This window comes from Thermobia domestica, chromosome 15 (genome assembly GCF_964235325.1).
Source record: "Thermobia domestica chromosome 15, izTheDome1.hap1.1, whole genome shotgun sequence".
NCBI lineage: Eukaryota > Metazoa > Arthropoda > Insecta > Zygentoma > Lepismatidae > Thermobia > Thermobia domestica.
The window spans coordinates 27497615-27514094 of NC_137468.1; the positions used below are offsets into that span (position 1 = coordinate 27497615).

A 16480-nucleotide genomic window follows, 5' to 3' on the forward strand; every position below is an offset into this window, starting at 1 on the left:
GCTGCCAACAGAGCAGCAAGTGCACATGGCCTAATTTCAACTCAAAGTCTCCCTACTAGCTCAGTTTGCGTATTTATTGGACAGACCATGTATATACAACTCAACTGTACTTCCGTGAAGTTACGTCACTGAGTCATACGAAGAAAGACGAGGGTGCAGGTGTCCCCTAGATATTTTTCAAACATTGATATCTAGGAATCCTTGAAATCTCCCTTAGACTCCCATTAGATATTTTTCAAACATTGATTGCTCTGAATCATCATTGCATTGTATTAAAACATGTAGTTATATGAGTATATGTAAACATCGTATGTAATTTGACATAATCAGTATTAGTAACAGTTGCTCAAGGTGACACACTTCCCTCATGTGTTTTTAATTCAACTTTAAAAAGTACTAAAGAATGTTAAAGTAATATTACCATGTGAAGTATATTGATGTTTTACATATAAAATTGACCTATCCGTATTTTTATATATCTCTTATCGGAAGCAGACACTAATGATTCTCTGTTCCCCTTATTTTTTACAGGCTTAGATGCAAAATTATCCGACATCGACCATAAACCATATACGACACTATTATATGGCAATGGACCTGGATTTAGCAGAGACCCTGCTTCGGGTGGACGAGAGAATTTGACCGGAGTAGACACTCAAGATAGAAATTACGTCCAACAATCTGCTGTGCCACGACAATGGGAAACCCATGGAGGAGAGGATGTGCCCATCTACGCACGAGGACCCATGGCTCATCTTTTCCAAGGGACCGTTGATCAAACGTATATCCCACACGCAATAGCATTCGCTGCATGCATGGGAGAAAATAAGGACCACTGTGAAGGTGGGAATGTAGTGTACCTTCGGGATCAAGTGTGCGCCGAAGCTTCATCTCGCAGCAGTACAGACCCCGCAAGTGCAACAGTGATAAGCAGTAGCTCAATGAACGCGACTCGTGGTGGTGTTGCACCTGCAAGTTCGTGTGTTCATAACTCGACGAATATATTTCTATTGTGTTTCGTAGTTCTATTTCAAAAACTTTTCTTGATTTACCACTGATAAATAAATTAAAAATAATTCTTAAGAATTTCTCTAAAGACCTGAAAACTTACCCGCAAAACTTACCGTTACTGTTAAATAACTTCTGGAAGTTTCTTTTGAAGATAGAAACATCAAATTAAAACTATATATATGAAAAATCTTCAAAATTAATAGCGATAAAAATCCTCTTTCGTGCAGGGTATTGTGAATATTACAAATTTAATAAGTACTGATTGTGATTACAACGACGAGTGCGACGTCTCATGTTTTTAAAACCTTAAATCATTTTAGCCGAAGAAAATAAACACACAGTGTGAATTATTATCTTTGAAGAACAATGCATTTACAAAAGTGATTACCTACGTTATCACAATTATAACATATTCATGTATACCTTATTCTAGTACAAACAAAATATACAACGTTTTTGTTTCAAAAACAATAATATAGTGCACAATTGCGGGAAATGTTTTGTTTAAAATCTTGTGAAGATTTGTTGACACCAACATTTAGTGTTATAAGAACAAAAAAAAAGTAATATATTTGAAGGAACTACAAGTGTTTCCAACTAATGTGATTTGAAGAAGAGTTTTTAAAAAATATTAAGGTTTCGTAAAATTATCAATTAGAAGTACGTAATATCGAACGTGTAAATGAAAAGAAAAGAAAAAAAGATGTGTTGATATTTTCTGAATATATTTGTTGAGAAGAAAAAGAAATAATAAAAACAAAATTGTTTACAAATTTATTGCAAAATGATGAGAAAATGATTGTGTATAGGGGGAGAGGGAAATTTTTACAAATTATTGGAAATCCTTTACTAAAATTTGGTTATGGAAATATTGTTAAGAAGTGTTGTTCACTGGTATTTAAGCTATATATAAATTTGAGGGATTTGTGCATGATATTTTGTGCCAATTCTGAAACTAACTGACGATTTGTTTTAATGCCATTCAGAACTAGTTAACGCAATTTATGAACAGTACAATTGAATCAAATAATGCAAAAAGGGCTTAAGTCAAACAAACTTAGTTTTGAGGAAACTAAAACAGACATTGTAGAACAAGCTCATTCTGCGTAGAATAATCAAAGTTGACATCTGTTTATGAAATATGACATGTTAGACCAACAAAACTCAAGCCCATTAGGCATAGAAACATACCCTATAGGAACAAAAATCCGTTCGTAACTCAATTTCGTCATATGGGTGATTGAAGCCCTTTTTGCATGAACTAATTCAATTGTTTTTCAGTGAGTTGATTGGGATACAGACGTTAACGTTCCTTTTCGACAGTGAGGCTATAAGAAATTCAGACCAATGATGATTTCAGCATACGCGTTTCCTCCGAGGATGGGGGACTTTCAATACACTGGTAAAAATAGTATTCTATGGTAATCCACATTAAACATGGACAAAGAAATGACTCCGGCGCATGAGAGTCCGTGTTATTTTTCGCAAGATGGAGCAAAATTTGTTCCTTTTTCTTAATTATATATGGCCTGGCTTAGTGCAGGAAACAGGAAGGATATACAAAGGAGTTGTCCAGAGCAGAGGCGAATCTAGAAGGTAACAACTAAAGGGGGGGCAGTAAGAACTCAGGCTATGATAGGTATATCATGAGTTTATTATAAACTTTAAAAATATACAAATAATACAGTATGTCCGTAAAGTTGCGCCACCCACAGTTTGCTTCCGTATATCTTTTGATCTAAGAATGATAAGGACTTGAGATTTGAAACAAATATAAGCATGTTCTATCTAGCTATTTTCGAGATCATGACCAATGTTGGAACTTGTAACGCTTTTATATAGTAACTAAAGAAATTACCCTAAGTGTAAAATGTAAAATTTAAAAAAAAAATGTGCAAAATGAAAAAAATCGATATTCAATTGCAGAAAACTGATTTCCTGTGGGTGAATTCCTGTGTATATGTACAGTATGCATCAACATTTATTCATTGGTGCGAAAATGTAACAAGATTAATGCAGTGTTGCCATACAAAAAGACTATTTAATGCAAGTCCATAAAATTGGTGTTTTTCTGACAGAAATGCGGCCCCTGGCAACATTGTTATCGTAAAATTACTGCAACAGGTGTGTTTTAGGTTAATTAATGATAAGCAATGAGAATTTGCACATAATTGATAACATGAATTTTTATGCAAAAATTTGCAATATCGTTTACATTATGCTTACATTTACATAAACATGCTTACATTTGTTTCAAGTCTCAGGTCTTTATCATTCTTAGATCAAAAGATAACCTCAATCAAACTTCGGGTTGCGCAACTTTACGGACACACTGTAGCATAAATTATTTTTGTCATTAAGAAAACTGGGGGGGGGGGGCTAGGCTAATCCTGCCCTGGGTTAGATCCGCAACTGGTACAGAGGCTAATTTGTAAGATAGCACAGCATAATTTTTAGCACAAAGACTTTTGTATTTTGATGACCACCTATCAATTCTATCATATAACAAGTACTACTACAATAGAAATTCGAAAGACAGAGCGTAGGGATCACGTAGCTCAGTGATAGATCGTTCACCTGTGGTGCATGGGGTATTTGATTCGATCCTAGCTTGCGACAAGTGAGCTTTGTGGTTTACAAGCACCATGTGCGTGGGTTTTTCGCGGGGTTCTTCCGTTTCTTCCCACTTTCTCATCATTATCGTCTCCTTCAGCCTAGACGGGCTAACTGTGGGACGTAAAACTTAACGATTTCATTTATTTTCTTTTGGAAACAGAAAATTTTGGAGAATTAAATCTAAAAAACTAGCTATTACTCTGCCCGGAAACTTATGAATTAATTAAATCTGAGAGAGTGGGCACTGATCCCTCTTGTATCCTTGTGAAGTTTTGTAGCCCCAAAGGGGACAGGGAATCCCTCCCTAGAGCACGCAATGAAATCATCATGACTGAAGTACTAACGTATAGCTCACACAGAATCCAAATCATATGTATTTTTGGAAATGTAATTATAAGATTACAATATTCCGTTAAAATATGTGTTTCCAATTTGTGACATGTTTGACATTCTATATTGGAATTATTCAAGTGGTCATATTTTTGGAGATCCGGAATTCTGGTTTAAAATCAATGACGAATCTTTCTTACATAAAACGGTTATAAAATTTCTCGATTACACCTTGCTAATTATTTCTTGCACGCTTCGCCACTGGTATTTTTTCTTTCTCTATTACTGTTGCTCAATTCAAATTGCTTGCTAATTTGTGTGTTTATAAGTCACTGAATTTTTACTTCCTTAATTAAGAACTGCATTTTCGTCACAGTCTGCTGCTTCCTGAAATTTATGTATTCGCTCTTTCATTGTGAAAAATAATGAAAGAAAAAGGCAAGTCCAATTTAAGGGAAAAGTTATTCAAAAGATACATACACCTGTGTTTACGTTCTTATTTTCAGATTGTTATATCTTAAGGGATACGAAAAAGTAAAGAAGAAGTTTACATATACAGGAAAGCGGTAATTAGTATCTTCTGAAATTTTCTAATTTAGTTTTGTCGGTTTTGACGTCACATTAATCTGAGTAAGTTCCTTGCAATTTCACTTGCCGTTCTTTTTTTTTTTCTAGTTAATATAGTGTAGCAGCATTTGGTAGTAATTAAGCCTAACTAATCGATAAAAAATATTAATCATCGCAGTGACAGTTAAATGAATTACTCAGACGTCATCTTCCCTCATTTTATTTTATATTCTCTTCCCCACACTTCTAAGTTGAAATCACAGAAGAAATTAACGAGAATTGAGTAAAAATTAAGCATTTCTGAATGTTAATTAAAGGTAACATCTTGCGAATGCTCTTTTAAGTAACTGATATAATAAGTATAATTTTCTGCTGAGAAATTTACTATTTGTTTTTCTTATGTCACCCTGCTGTTTCGTAATACAACAAAACTTGTACCGCTATTTTATTGGAGTAAAATGAAGAAAACAATGCATGACCTGTTAATTATGTAAATTTATTTCGTTGACTAAATGAATTAGTTTCGCTGTTGGTTACTATTTCGTTAGGCTCCCTGAGCATAATAACCTATGTCACCATTTTTCTTAATATTAAAATGACATATTTGGTAAATTAAATATTATTGATCGCCATCTTGAAATAACTTTTTTCCCATTTTTTTAAAATTTTACACCCCATGCTTTATGTCTTTACGCTAAATAACACGAATGTTTCATGAAAGCAAATGCTTTTGTAAGAATTGGTGGTATGAGGAAGGAAACGGGAGAACCCTGGGAATATTTACGAACACGATGCTCTCCTCCAGAAACTTACATGACCTGAATTCGAACCAGGTACTGTTTGTACCAGAGGTGAGCACTTTATCACCAAGTACACATGCGTCCAGGGTTCTTCTATACCGGAGTTTCTCAACCTGAAAATCGTAATTTCTAGAGTGACGCGAAGGAGATGAGAAACATAAATGCAAGTAAAATCTAGTAGCGAAAATTATGTTTAAAGACTTTTTTGAAAAACATTCTTATTCCCATGCAGAAAAAAAGCAACGATAATTTAAAATATTATTATAAACCAAAGATTACTTTTATGGATCTCTGGCAGAGTTTGTGATTAAAAAAAGAAAAAGAAAAAACAGTTCGTAATATGAAACAGATGGAAACTGTAAGGGCTCATGTGATAGTGCTTAGGGAAAGCTTGGTCCTAATATTGACAATATGTTGATACAAATATGTATATTCTTGACGCATTTTCGGAATCCATACATCCTTTCATCGTCATCGAGAAACTGAAAGCTACAGTCCGGCTTAAAACCTCTTAAGATCTGGCGATAGCCAATAGTGTGCAAGTGTGAAGTTGTCAAATTTCGTTTCAGAGTCAAATAAACTGAACAAGCAACCTTGTTCCTCGTGTGTCATTGAAAGGTACAATGTTATAAACATTGTCTGTTCATTTGACGTTTTGTTTATATATATAACACAGATGGGAGGGAAAAGCAAACTCTTCGAACAAAGAAGATGGAAGAATAAACACTGTTTTAGATTGACTTCTCAGGGAAGAAAAAGATTTACAATAAAATATGAATCACTGAAAGTACAATCGTGTTTTCTTATCCCTACGTGTTTGGAAACGATCTTCTTAAACGTAAGCCAACACGCTATCACAAAAAGCGTTTTTGAGCACAAATCTCTCAAGCCCCAATGAAGTAGTGTGTACTAGGTAACTCACGTATGTTGCAGTCCATATTGTGATAAAGAGGGCAGATATTAAACGTCAGGATTCTCGAGCCGGACTAGAAAGGTACTGTATGTGACCAGGATTTGGCAATCTCAAGCATAATTGCTTTATATTCCGTGAAGTTTTCAGTTCATATGTAAAGATGTGAGATGGTTTGTAGTGTTTCAATATTGAAATGATATAAACTTTTTTTTTTTTTTAATTCTTAAGAGTGAGGGTAATGTTTGTTACGGACAGTCGAAAGAAGCAGTATTAACCAATACGTGGTAGAATTTGTGTATGTAGCGATAATATTCAAAAGATGAATATTGAGCCTTTGCCCGAAAACAAATTGAACAATTTATCAGAGAATAATCCGTATAGCTTATTGTTAATATTTTGTTCGTTTCCTTTGTTGAAAGAATTTCATTATTAGAAATAAGCTTCTGAAAAGAAATATTAAGTACACTCCACAACAAATAAAAGAACATAATTGAAAAAGGATACGCATTATTCTTCGATTATTGATAGAATTGCCAGTCATTCTGATTTTGACGGAATAGTCCCTATTTTGGAGAAAACGTCCCGCGTCCGGACTAGAACCGGTTTTCGGTAGAACTAGTTTTTGGATCTGGACGGATCCGGTTCCGGAACCGGGTTTTGGATTATGGTCTGGAACCGGTTTACAAGATCCGGTTCTGAAATAGTTTTCGGATCCAGGTCTGGAACCGGTTCCGGAACCAGTTCTGAAAACGGAATCAAGAACCGGTTTCTTGCGGAATCAGTTCCGGCGGAACCGGAACTTTGTGGTTCCGGTTCCGGTTCCCTACACTAAACCCAAGCTGCTGGCAGGCTGAAATGAAATGAAATCTTTGAGTCTTACGTCCCACGGTTATGCCAGTTAGGCTAAAGGAGACAGTGGTGATGAGTAATGAATGAAATGGTGGAATGAAGAAAGCGGGAGGAAACGGGAGAACCCTCGAGGAAACCCACGCACACGGTTTGTCCACCATAAAGTTCAATTGGCGGGGCTGGGATCGAATCCAGGACCCCAAGCACCAGAGGTGAACGCTCTATCACTAAGCCACCGCGGCCCCTGCTGGCAGGCTTTGAACATTGCGCTAGATGAAGCGGTGAAAGCGACAGGCAGGAGGCGGCCGTTTGTCTCATTTGGCTAAACACACTGGGTAACTGGCAAACTTATTTGGCTAAACACCCAACAGTGGACCAAAGAAATTTCTGGGAGCACAAGCGGGTCTGAGCGGTAGAGCACAAGCACGTGGTCCTCTTTGCAGTGTTTTGAAGGTCAACTTTGTGCGTTCTGTACGGTTCTTTGGGAGAGAGGTTTCGGATCCAGGTCTGGAACCGGTTCCTAAGATCTGCTTCCGGAACCGGGATTTCGGATCCAGGTCTGGAACTGGTTCCTAAGATCTGGTTACGGACGTGCCTCTGCGGTGAGTTTAAAATGTCCCAACTTTCATGTTTCTTCTTCTTATTATTATTATTCGGATAGTTAACTACTCGTATTTGTATTATTTTGGATGTATTTATTTAGGTATGTAATATATATTGATATACATAGGCTATATACTTTTCTAAATAGGCCATAATACGGCATATATAATTTAAATGATCTTAATTACAGCATGACTCGCTCAGTGAAAAACGAAATCAACAAATGGTTGCTATCGAGACATAAATATTTATTTTAGTATTTAAGGGACATACTCTAATAGATAATTTCATAAGATAGCTATATAACAGAACGAAATATGTATATTCTTCTTCTGTAATTTCACATCAAGTAGCACTTGAATGAACATGAACAGATTTACCAAAATCTATCAAGAAACTCCGACATCTTTACATGAAAACACAATCTAAAAAGTGCATATACTACAGGGAGAGCAAAATCGAGAGTATTTAGAAGGAAAATCCATAGATTCTGACTAAAGGTGGCTTCTCTAGTATTGCCCTGCCACGGACGGTAAAATCCGTATTATGGTGCAGATTTTCGGAACGGTCTAGTGTCCATGAGATGCGGATCGAGAAGATGAAAACTGGGGGCCAGCCAGAACTGAGACTATATTAGGGCTGCCAACTGTCCGGTAATTTTTCTTACAGTTCGATTTTGACCTTGTCCGGTGCTTGGTAAGACCGCAAACAGTGGCGGCTCTAGGCGAGGGCCGGGGGACCTAGGTCTCCCAGTTTTTTTGATGACAAAATAATTTAAGCTATTATTTATATATTTTTGAAAGTTTACCTATACCTATCATAATCTCCGTACTGACTGCCACCCCCAGTTTTTTAGCTTCTAGATCCGCCACTGACCTCAAAGTCGGACTTTAACATTTTTCTACTTATTAACATATTCTCTGTTCTATTCAGATTATTTTTAATTTCGCGGAAAGTAGATTTAGTTGAATCTGGATTCTAAAAATAAACCACACTTGACAAGCGACTGATGCCGGAGCGACCATACCGCAATTCCATCCCGCAACGAATTTATTGTTCCATCGTAGTGATATTATCGTTTGCAAGGTGGCAGTGATGCCAATTTGGCCTCATATTTGGAGTCATTTAGCCACACACAGGCCCGTAGCCAGCCCAAAAATTTATGGGGGCGGTAGAAATTAGGGGAGCCGGTAGAAATTAGGGGGGCCCGATCCAATCATATTATACTTCATCACCATATTATGGTTCATTTGCAAGCCTACCGTGATGGGGGCCAGCCAAAGTTTAGGGGGGGGCCCTTGCCCCCCCTGTGGATACGGGCCTGGCCATACAAATATACGAAAATGCTTATAGCCTTAAATATAGCTTATTTTACGAAATTCTTACAATTTTTGGCCATTTTAGTAGCCATTAAATGATTTCTAAAATTATTTTTTTCTTTGAAAATAAAGTGTAAATTTGAAATGAAACAAGAGGCTATCTGTCATTATATGCAATAGTATTAATTGATTGAGATAGCAGAGTTCCAGGTCTTTCTTATGTACTTTAGCACATAGACAGTAACCACTTTCAGATTGTTCACATTTTTGACGAGCGATGATGTCACAATCTTAAGAGTATAATCAGTGGCGTACTTACGATTTTGTTTCAGGAGGGGCTTTGCTTAATTTCGGGGGGAGGGGCTTTGCCTGAAAATGAGAAAATTCTGCAAGATATTTCATATACTTCACTATAGAAAGTAAAATTTCGGGGGGGCGCTTAAGCCCGGAAGCCCCCCTCCCTAAATACGCCACTGAGTATTTCCGTTTTGAAAAGTTTGCAAGCCTAACTCAGATACGTACATAATGAGTTTACAATAAACTTTAAAAAAGTATGCTATAAATAATAGCTAGCTTCCATTATTTTTGTCACTCAATAAAACTGGGGGCTAGGGCCCCCAGACTGCAGGCTAGATCCGTCACTGGTGTCCGTACACAACCAGATAATATTTGTCAAAGTACAGGATGGCGCCGAGCCGACCGACACATTTCAAACTTCAATATTGCGCGCAGTAATAACATATAAATTGGTGGACGGGGTAGGAATCGAAAGAGGAAAAGAAATGCCACGTTATATAGGGACAGCTTGCAATGGAGCGTTGGCAAGGGCGCCGATTTCTCTGTAAATTTGGGGGGTGGGGGCATTCAGATGCAGAAGGCATATATATGAAGATTTTAAGACAAATTGCATTCAAATTATGCCCAATATTGTATATTCATAAATACAATACGGAGGCCTACATGAGCTTTTGGGGGGGGGACCCTCGGTCCTCCCAGGATCGGCGCCCTTGAACGTTGGTGCATAGAACATTGTGGTATACCTCAGTTCGTACATGATCAATTTTTGATTTCTGCACGTCCCGACGGAGGGTAAACCCATTGGTCCCGGCTATGCAACAAACTTTTAGGAGACTGGTACAGAAAATATTGCATTTAATACAGAGAACCTTTCCGGATAAATTTTACCTGACGGATTCAGTTTTTTTTTTCACAGTGTACATAATACTTGCTTTCTAAAAGGCTGGTGTTTGCAAAGGCATCAACAGTCTCTTCAATTTCATTGAATTATTTTGAATATTGTTGTTCTTACAAAATATGAGGGTAATCCCATAGACATACCATACACCTCCGTCAATTGGTGACGAACTTCAATCCGTTTAACGCCTTTTCCGTTCAACAACCAATAAATGCGCGAGGTTCACACTTAGTGATAGCGCAAAGCGGGACCTGCATTAGAAGCGGCAGCCAAGGCAAGACCAAGCGTTTCCAGTGAGGTGTGCGAAGGCTTGTTTGGGAATAAGAGAAACAACAGACACAACTATTGCAAATAGCCACACGAATAGTTTACCTGCATACCAAGCACTTTGGAGACCTTAAATTCTGGGATAACCCTCGTACGTTGGAAAAATACGGAAGATGTGCTTTCATCTATTACCTTACGGGTTCTTGATGAATATAATAGCAGGCCAGCTTACGTTAACTTTCTTTTAACTCAGCATTTGTCATCACAGAATATCTTTTAATTCTTTCTTTGCTTTTCAACGTTTGACAGATAGACGAAGGATTGCCTCGTTCCGCAGTCAGTGTTAAGCCACATTGCCACGTTAGAAGAACTTATAGCTGTCATAAAATAATAATAATAATAATAATCTTGAAACCCTGCCATATTTCACCGTGCACACACAGTCTTGAAAGGGTCATAAAACATTTTTTTTTTCATCTTGCAAGGAATTGAACGATGCGCAACTTTCTGGGACGTCTTGCTTGCTACCTGCTATCGCCGTCCCGCTGAAATAAAAGAAAAGCCAGTTTCGCCGCTTCCGAAACAACGGATTCTTTTAGACAGGGAGGGGAAGTGCGCCAAAATACACGTTTTTAATTAGGATGTTCACTGTTTGTCCATTTGAGTGCAGTGCTGCATGGGTGGAGAAACCTTCCTTGCTTTCAAGAAGTTGTAACATGTGAAGAGTAAATAGAAAGATCGGGTTGCAAGTTTTTTTTTTTTTTTATGACAGCTACAAAATTCATTTAACGTGGCAATATGGGCTTATAAAGGGTGTCCCATAAATAATGCAACTTCTGAAATGCTCGCAATTTCTATTCTAGAAAATTAGCAGCACTGAATGTTACACGATTGTCATCTGTTACCTTTGTGGTTAGCAGTCACGGAGCGCAAAATAGCGAAAAATCGTCAACTGTTTTCTGCACGGGTAAGAATTCACAACATTCGCCACATTTGGAAGAAGTTTTCACTATGACATGCTGTTCCGTGCTGCTGTTGTTCCATTCCTATCCGTCAACTAAGTCTTCGCATTTGCTTATTTTCGTACTGAATATTGTTTGTACGTATATTATGAGTCAAAGGTACTGCTACATCTATGAGGATTGCTAACTAACTAACTAATTCTATGGCATATGGAACCCGGAGGTTCAATGCCGCGTTCACAAAAGCTCTCCACTAACTTCTATCCTTAGCTAACTGCATCCAGTTTCTACTTTGTATTCCTATCTCTGCGAGATCTATCTTAATATTGTTCTCCCATCTGCGCCTAGGTCTTCCTAATGGTCGTTTTCCGATTGCTCTTCCAGTCAAGACTTTGAAAGCGTTCTACTTTCTTCCATTCTAGCTACATGACCCGCCCACCTAAGCCTCCTAGACTTGACAACCCTAACAATGTTGGGTAAACCATATAACTTATGTAGTTCCTCGTTATGAAGTTTCCGCCATTCCCCATTCTCGTTCCTCTTGGGTCCGAATATTCGTCTCAGGATCTTGTTCTCAAATACTTTCAGTCTATGTTCTTCCCGCAGAATAAGTGACCATGTTTCGCAACCATACAGAACAACAGGCATGATTATCATTTTATATATTTTAAGCTTCAAATTCCTCGACAGAATTGACGACGACAAGAGATTTTAAACCGAATAGTAACACGAATTCCCTGCTTTTAGTCGACATTTAATTTCTTCGTAAATATGATTTTCGTTTGTTAGTATTGATCCTAGATATTTGAAACTATCCACTTTATCAAAAGTATTATTTAATATTTTAACGCATCCATGAGGATTGCTTCTTGGTTTATTTTCTTGACAGTGATGTCGATCTGTTTGCAGGTACCGTTACGTCTGTTCTGATTTCTCGATCCCAGTAGCATTTGTATTTATCATTTCCGAGTACTGAACTTGGCTGGTATTTGTACTGTGGTTTGGTATCGGTGATTTGTTCCATTCTATGTGCCAAAATTGACATTGTAATTATTATCACTATTAGCTTGATTGCTCTATTATTGACGAAATTGTCCTCATTGACTTGACAATGGTTTCTTGCCTTTTCTGAAGGAGACAAGAATTTAGTCGTTTCTTTTTTTCAGAAATTCAAGTGTTTTATATAAAACCTCTTTTGTTTTACTGTGCTAATCTCTGGCTATTTAACTATTTTATTGTCTTTCTTTCTTTTCACGATACTTGAGCCACGGTAAATCACTGATGGTGCCTAGGGTCCTTGGTTCGATCCCAGCTCGCACCAAGTGGACTTTGTGGTGAACAAACACTGTGTGCCTAGATTTCCTTGGGATTCTCTCGTTTCCTCCCACTTTCTTCATTCCACCATTTCATTCATTTCTCATCATCACCGTCTCCATTAGCCTAGCCAGCATAATCGTGCGACATAAAACATAAAATTTTTCATTTCATTTTCTTTTCATCAAAGTTTGGGGTGTTTAGTCTTTGGCAGTTTATATTCAATTGCATTGGCGTATTTACGATTTTGTTTCGGGGGGCTTTGCTAACTTTCGGGGGGACTTTGCCTAAAAATGTGAAAATTCTGCAAGATATTTCATATACTTTACTATACCTAGTAAGATTTCGGGGGGGCTTAAGCCCCCCTAAATACGTCACTGTTCAATTGGTAGAATCACATAATCTCATGGTAATCAGTTTTTAGAAGCTCTCAAAGTCACATTAAACTGCGTTGATTCTTCAATGCAATTCAAATGCTTTTTGTTTCTCCCTAGCTCATTAAGAAAAGTTGTATTTGATTATAATAGTATTTAAGTACTAAATAAGTATGAATGTAGGCTTAAGGCGAAGTCAAATTATTTCACCCAGTGACGTAACTAAGGACTAGCCAACGGGGCTTGTGTCCTGGGCGCCAGATTGGGAGGCGCAAATCTGGGCAAATATAAATTTTCGCTATAATTCAAGGAAAGGAGTTTTAGCAAACTAAAGATTAAAAAAAAAATTACCTCAGAAACTTAACAGGACAACAACGACTCACCAATCTTTCATATCCATAGTTAGCAAGTTACTTTCAAAGCTATCTTTTGAGGACATTGTAAAACCCTTTGGAGTCAAAATAGCACGTAAAATTAAATTTTAGTTGCAGCTTTTTTTGGTTCTCATTTAACTTACATCGATTTAAGATATTTGCAAAATGTCCGAGTATAATATTCGAGATCAGTGTTTCTTCCAGACATGTTTTTGGGGGTGCACTGCCAACCGGAGAAGACCAAAATAATACGTTTATAATATAATATTAAATAAAATAGTACCATCAGCGCCCCTCGGAATACGAAGTGCGCCCCCTTCCTCCCGGAGCATTATGTCTGAAAGAAACACTGTTCGAGACAACAGCTTTACTGTTCGTCATAATTAAATATTCTATTCTAAAGCAACAGACTGTTGATTCATTCTATGCATATGCACACCCCGACATAATTCTTAAAGTATTGTGATTTGTAGTTATTATGATAATGCTATAAGAATTTTGTCAAGCATACTATTCTCAGATTATTTGGCAATCAAATGCTAATTAGTTTGGTGTTTTATATCGTACTAAAAATTAAATTATGTACTGCAGTTTTGAAATCAAGTTTTACCGATTAAGGAAAAAATGGAATAGAAGATTTAATGTGTGGTGCCAATATCAGATATAGTTGGGGAGCGTTTTGGTTTGGTTGGGCAGGGGGGAGGGGAGCGCTAAGGCGAGTTCGTGCCCCGGGTAACAATTAGCCTAGTGACGTCATTGTCTGGAGGTATCCTATAGAAAAGAACTACGATTTACTGCGCATTCGTCTTCTCACTATTCCCTGTTCAGCGTAAGCTCTAACCTCCAGTAAACAAAATATTTTTATCCTTCCGCTTGTCAGAAATATGGCTAGTGATGTATCACTCCCACTCCCCACGGGGAGGAGCAAATTATACACGTGCATTTTGACAATACTGTCTCGCGTTGTCAGCAAAAAAAGAAAGAAACTCGAAAGATTAAAAAAGAAAAAAATAATTTCGCTGGTAAACAATTGTTGCTTAGTGAGTAAAGGTTTACCACAATACTCGCGGAACCGGGATTCATGCCAGTCGTCTTTCAGGCTTGAAAGCAGAACACGCCTCCACAGTTGAATTGGCGCCATAATTACTGCGCATGTTTGGTGTTTATTTCTATTGTTTCATTGACTACACTCTATTGCAGTATTATTAGATAATCCTTATTATATTTTTGTCATTTATAATAATGTAGTAGTTTTATATGGAGCTTCATAGTAAAAGAAATAATGAAATTATATGAACTACTTTGCGGAGGAGTACTAGCGTCGATAGGCCAACAGCAAATCAGCGAGATTTAGTTCCACGTGGCTTTGTTTATCGCAGTTCAGAGCTTACGCCGAACAGGGTTTAGTAACATTCATGCGAAACTTCACCACCTGAAGAACGAAGTTCAATGTGACCCTCTGAAGAACAATACAATTGAAACCATGGCCAAGGAACTCTCCAAAGATCTGATAAGATCTGTAACTGATGAACACAATACCTTTACCAAACCTATCTGATCAACTGTGTTACTCATGTGGCAAATAGTCTTTGTAACGAAATAGCTTCTGTTCCGCACATTTTCGTTCCATTAGATACCCGCATAGGAAAGAATCTCATTCTGGTGGTACGAAAGCTGGATTTTTTGCCCAGAGGAGTTATAAAGCATACCAGAAACAGATTTGTTCCTTCAATTAGTTACGGTACAATAACGTTACATGCTCGAATAACGTTACTGTGTCGTAACAAAAATTGGTGGTATACCTTGTACCTACCTACATTAAATAACCAATAATTTTGTTACAGAGAGCTATTTTCGTTACGTTACAGTTACGTTAAGTTATCCACCCCTGACTAAAAGACGCCGTTTGTTTAGGAAATTTCAGACCCAACCTACCAACAAACTATGGTAAGAAAATATCGTGAAATACGAATTGTACTACGACCAAGTAGTTCTTCTCATGGCTTGATTCAAGAGAATAAATTTATCCAGCCACAATATCTAGAAATTTAAAGCTTATGCCGATGTTTATTCACACAACACACGGGTTCATGATATTTTTCTTGACGTGCTCTCACATCGGATATTTACATCCTTTTATGCAGTGCGTATATCTACACCAATTCCAGCACAGGATTAGACGACAGCTATTTCGTCGCGAATTGTTTTGTAAACGTATGAAATCAAAGTTCATGGTTATTAGTGACGCTTAAATATTGTTCAAAAATACGGCAAAAACAATTTGATGTTATAGAAAAATATACCTAGAATTGGCACAAAATATAGATAAACAAGTACAGATGGTGCTCACTATAGACTGCATAAGAAGAGCAATATATTGTTCTGTACACCATTACGTATGTTCAAGAGATACATTTTCAATTCCAGTTTAAAAGGTTAGTCGTTCAGTCACTAAGATTTCTTAATAAATGAAAAATATTTTGATTTATTTAGGTATTTTGTACGACTCCAGAGGTTTCTACTTTTGGGCATTAGATTTATATTTGGCACGTTTTCGTACTTCTGACGTATTATTGAATCGTAACTTTAAAGGATGTAGCTCATTTTCATTATCGTTTTTGCTATTATTGGTAGGTCATTCAGTGTTGCCAGAGCTACTGATTTTGCAGCAGATCTGCTTTTTCTACGTTCTGATCTACTGTGAAAGAAATTAAAAATGAACAATCTCCTGTGTTTCCTTACCTCGAGGAGTTAATGAAATATATTATTAATATTGAATTTTCATTTTTTTCTTACATAAAAAGAGGAAATTTTTCTGTATCCATACACAAAGCTCTGTAGCGCGAATAGTTATAGAGTTTTGATGTATATAATATGAATGAAAGGATACAACTGTATGTCATCTTCTATATGTAGGATGGTTGACGATCTTTATGACTTACTGTAAGATTTACGAGTAAGTGTTGTTTAGATTGGGACTTGGGTT

General features: G+C 37.1%; 1 protein-coding gene across 1 annotated transcript in view; it reads left to right on the forward strand.

Annotated features, from left to right (window-relative positions):
* Nucleotides 1-3352, forward strand: part of LOC145672143 (alkaline phosphatase, tissue-nonspecific isozyme-like) — a 689601-nt gene extending 686249 nt beyond the window's left edge. The window contains exon 8 of the mRNA XM_081741467.1: nt 532-3352. Within this exon, the coding sequence (XP_081597593.1) occupies nt 532-1058 (527 nt within the window). The 3' untranslated portion in view covers nt 1059-3352. The remainder of the gene's footprint in view (nt 1-531) is intronic.
* The last annotated feature ends 13128 nt before the right edge of the window (nt 3353-16480 follow it).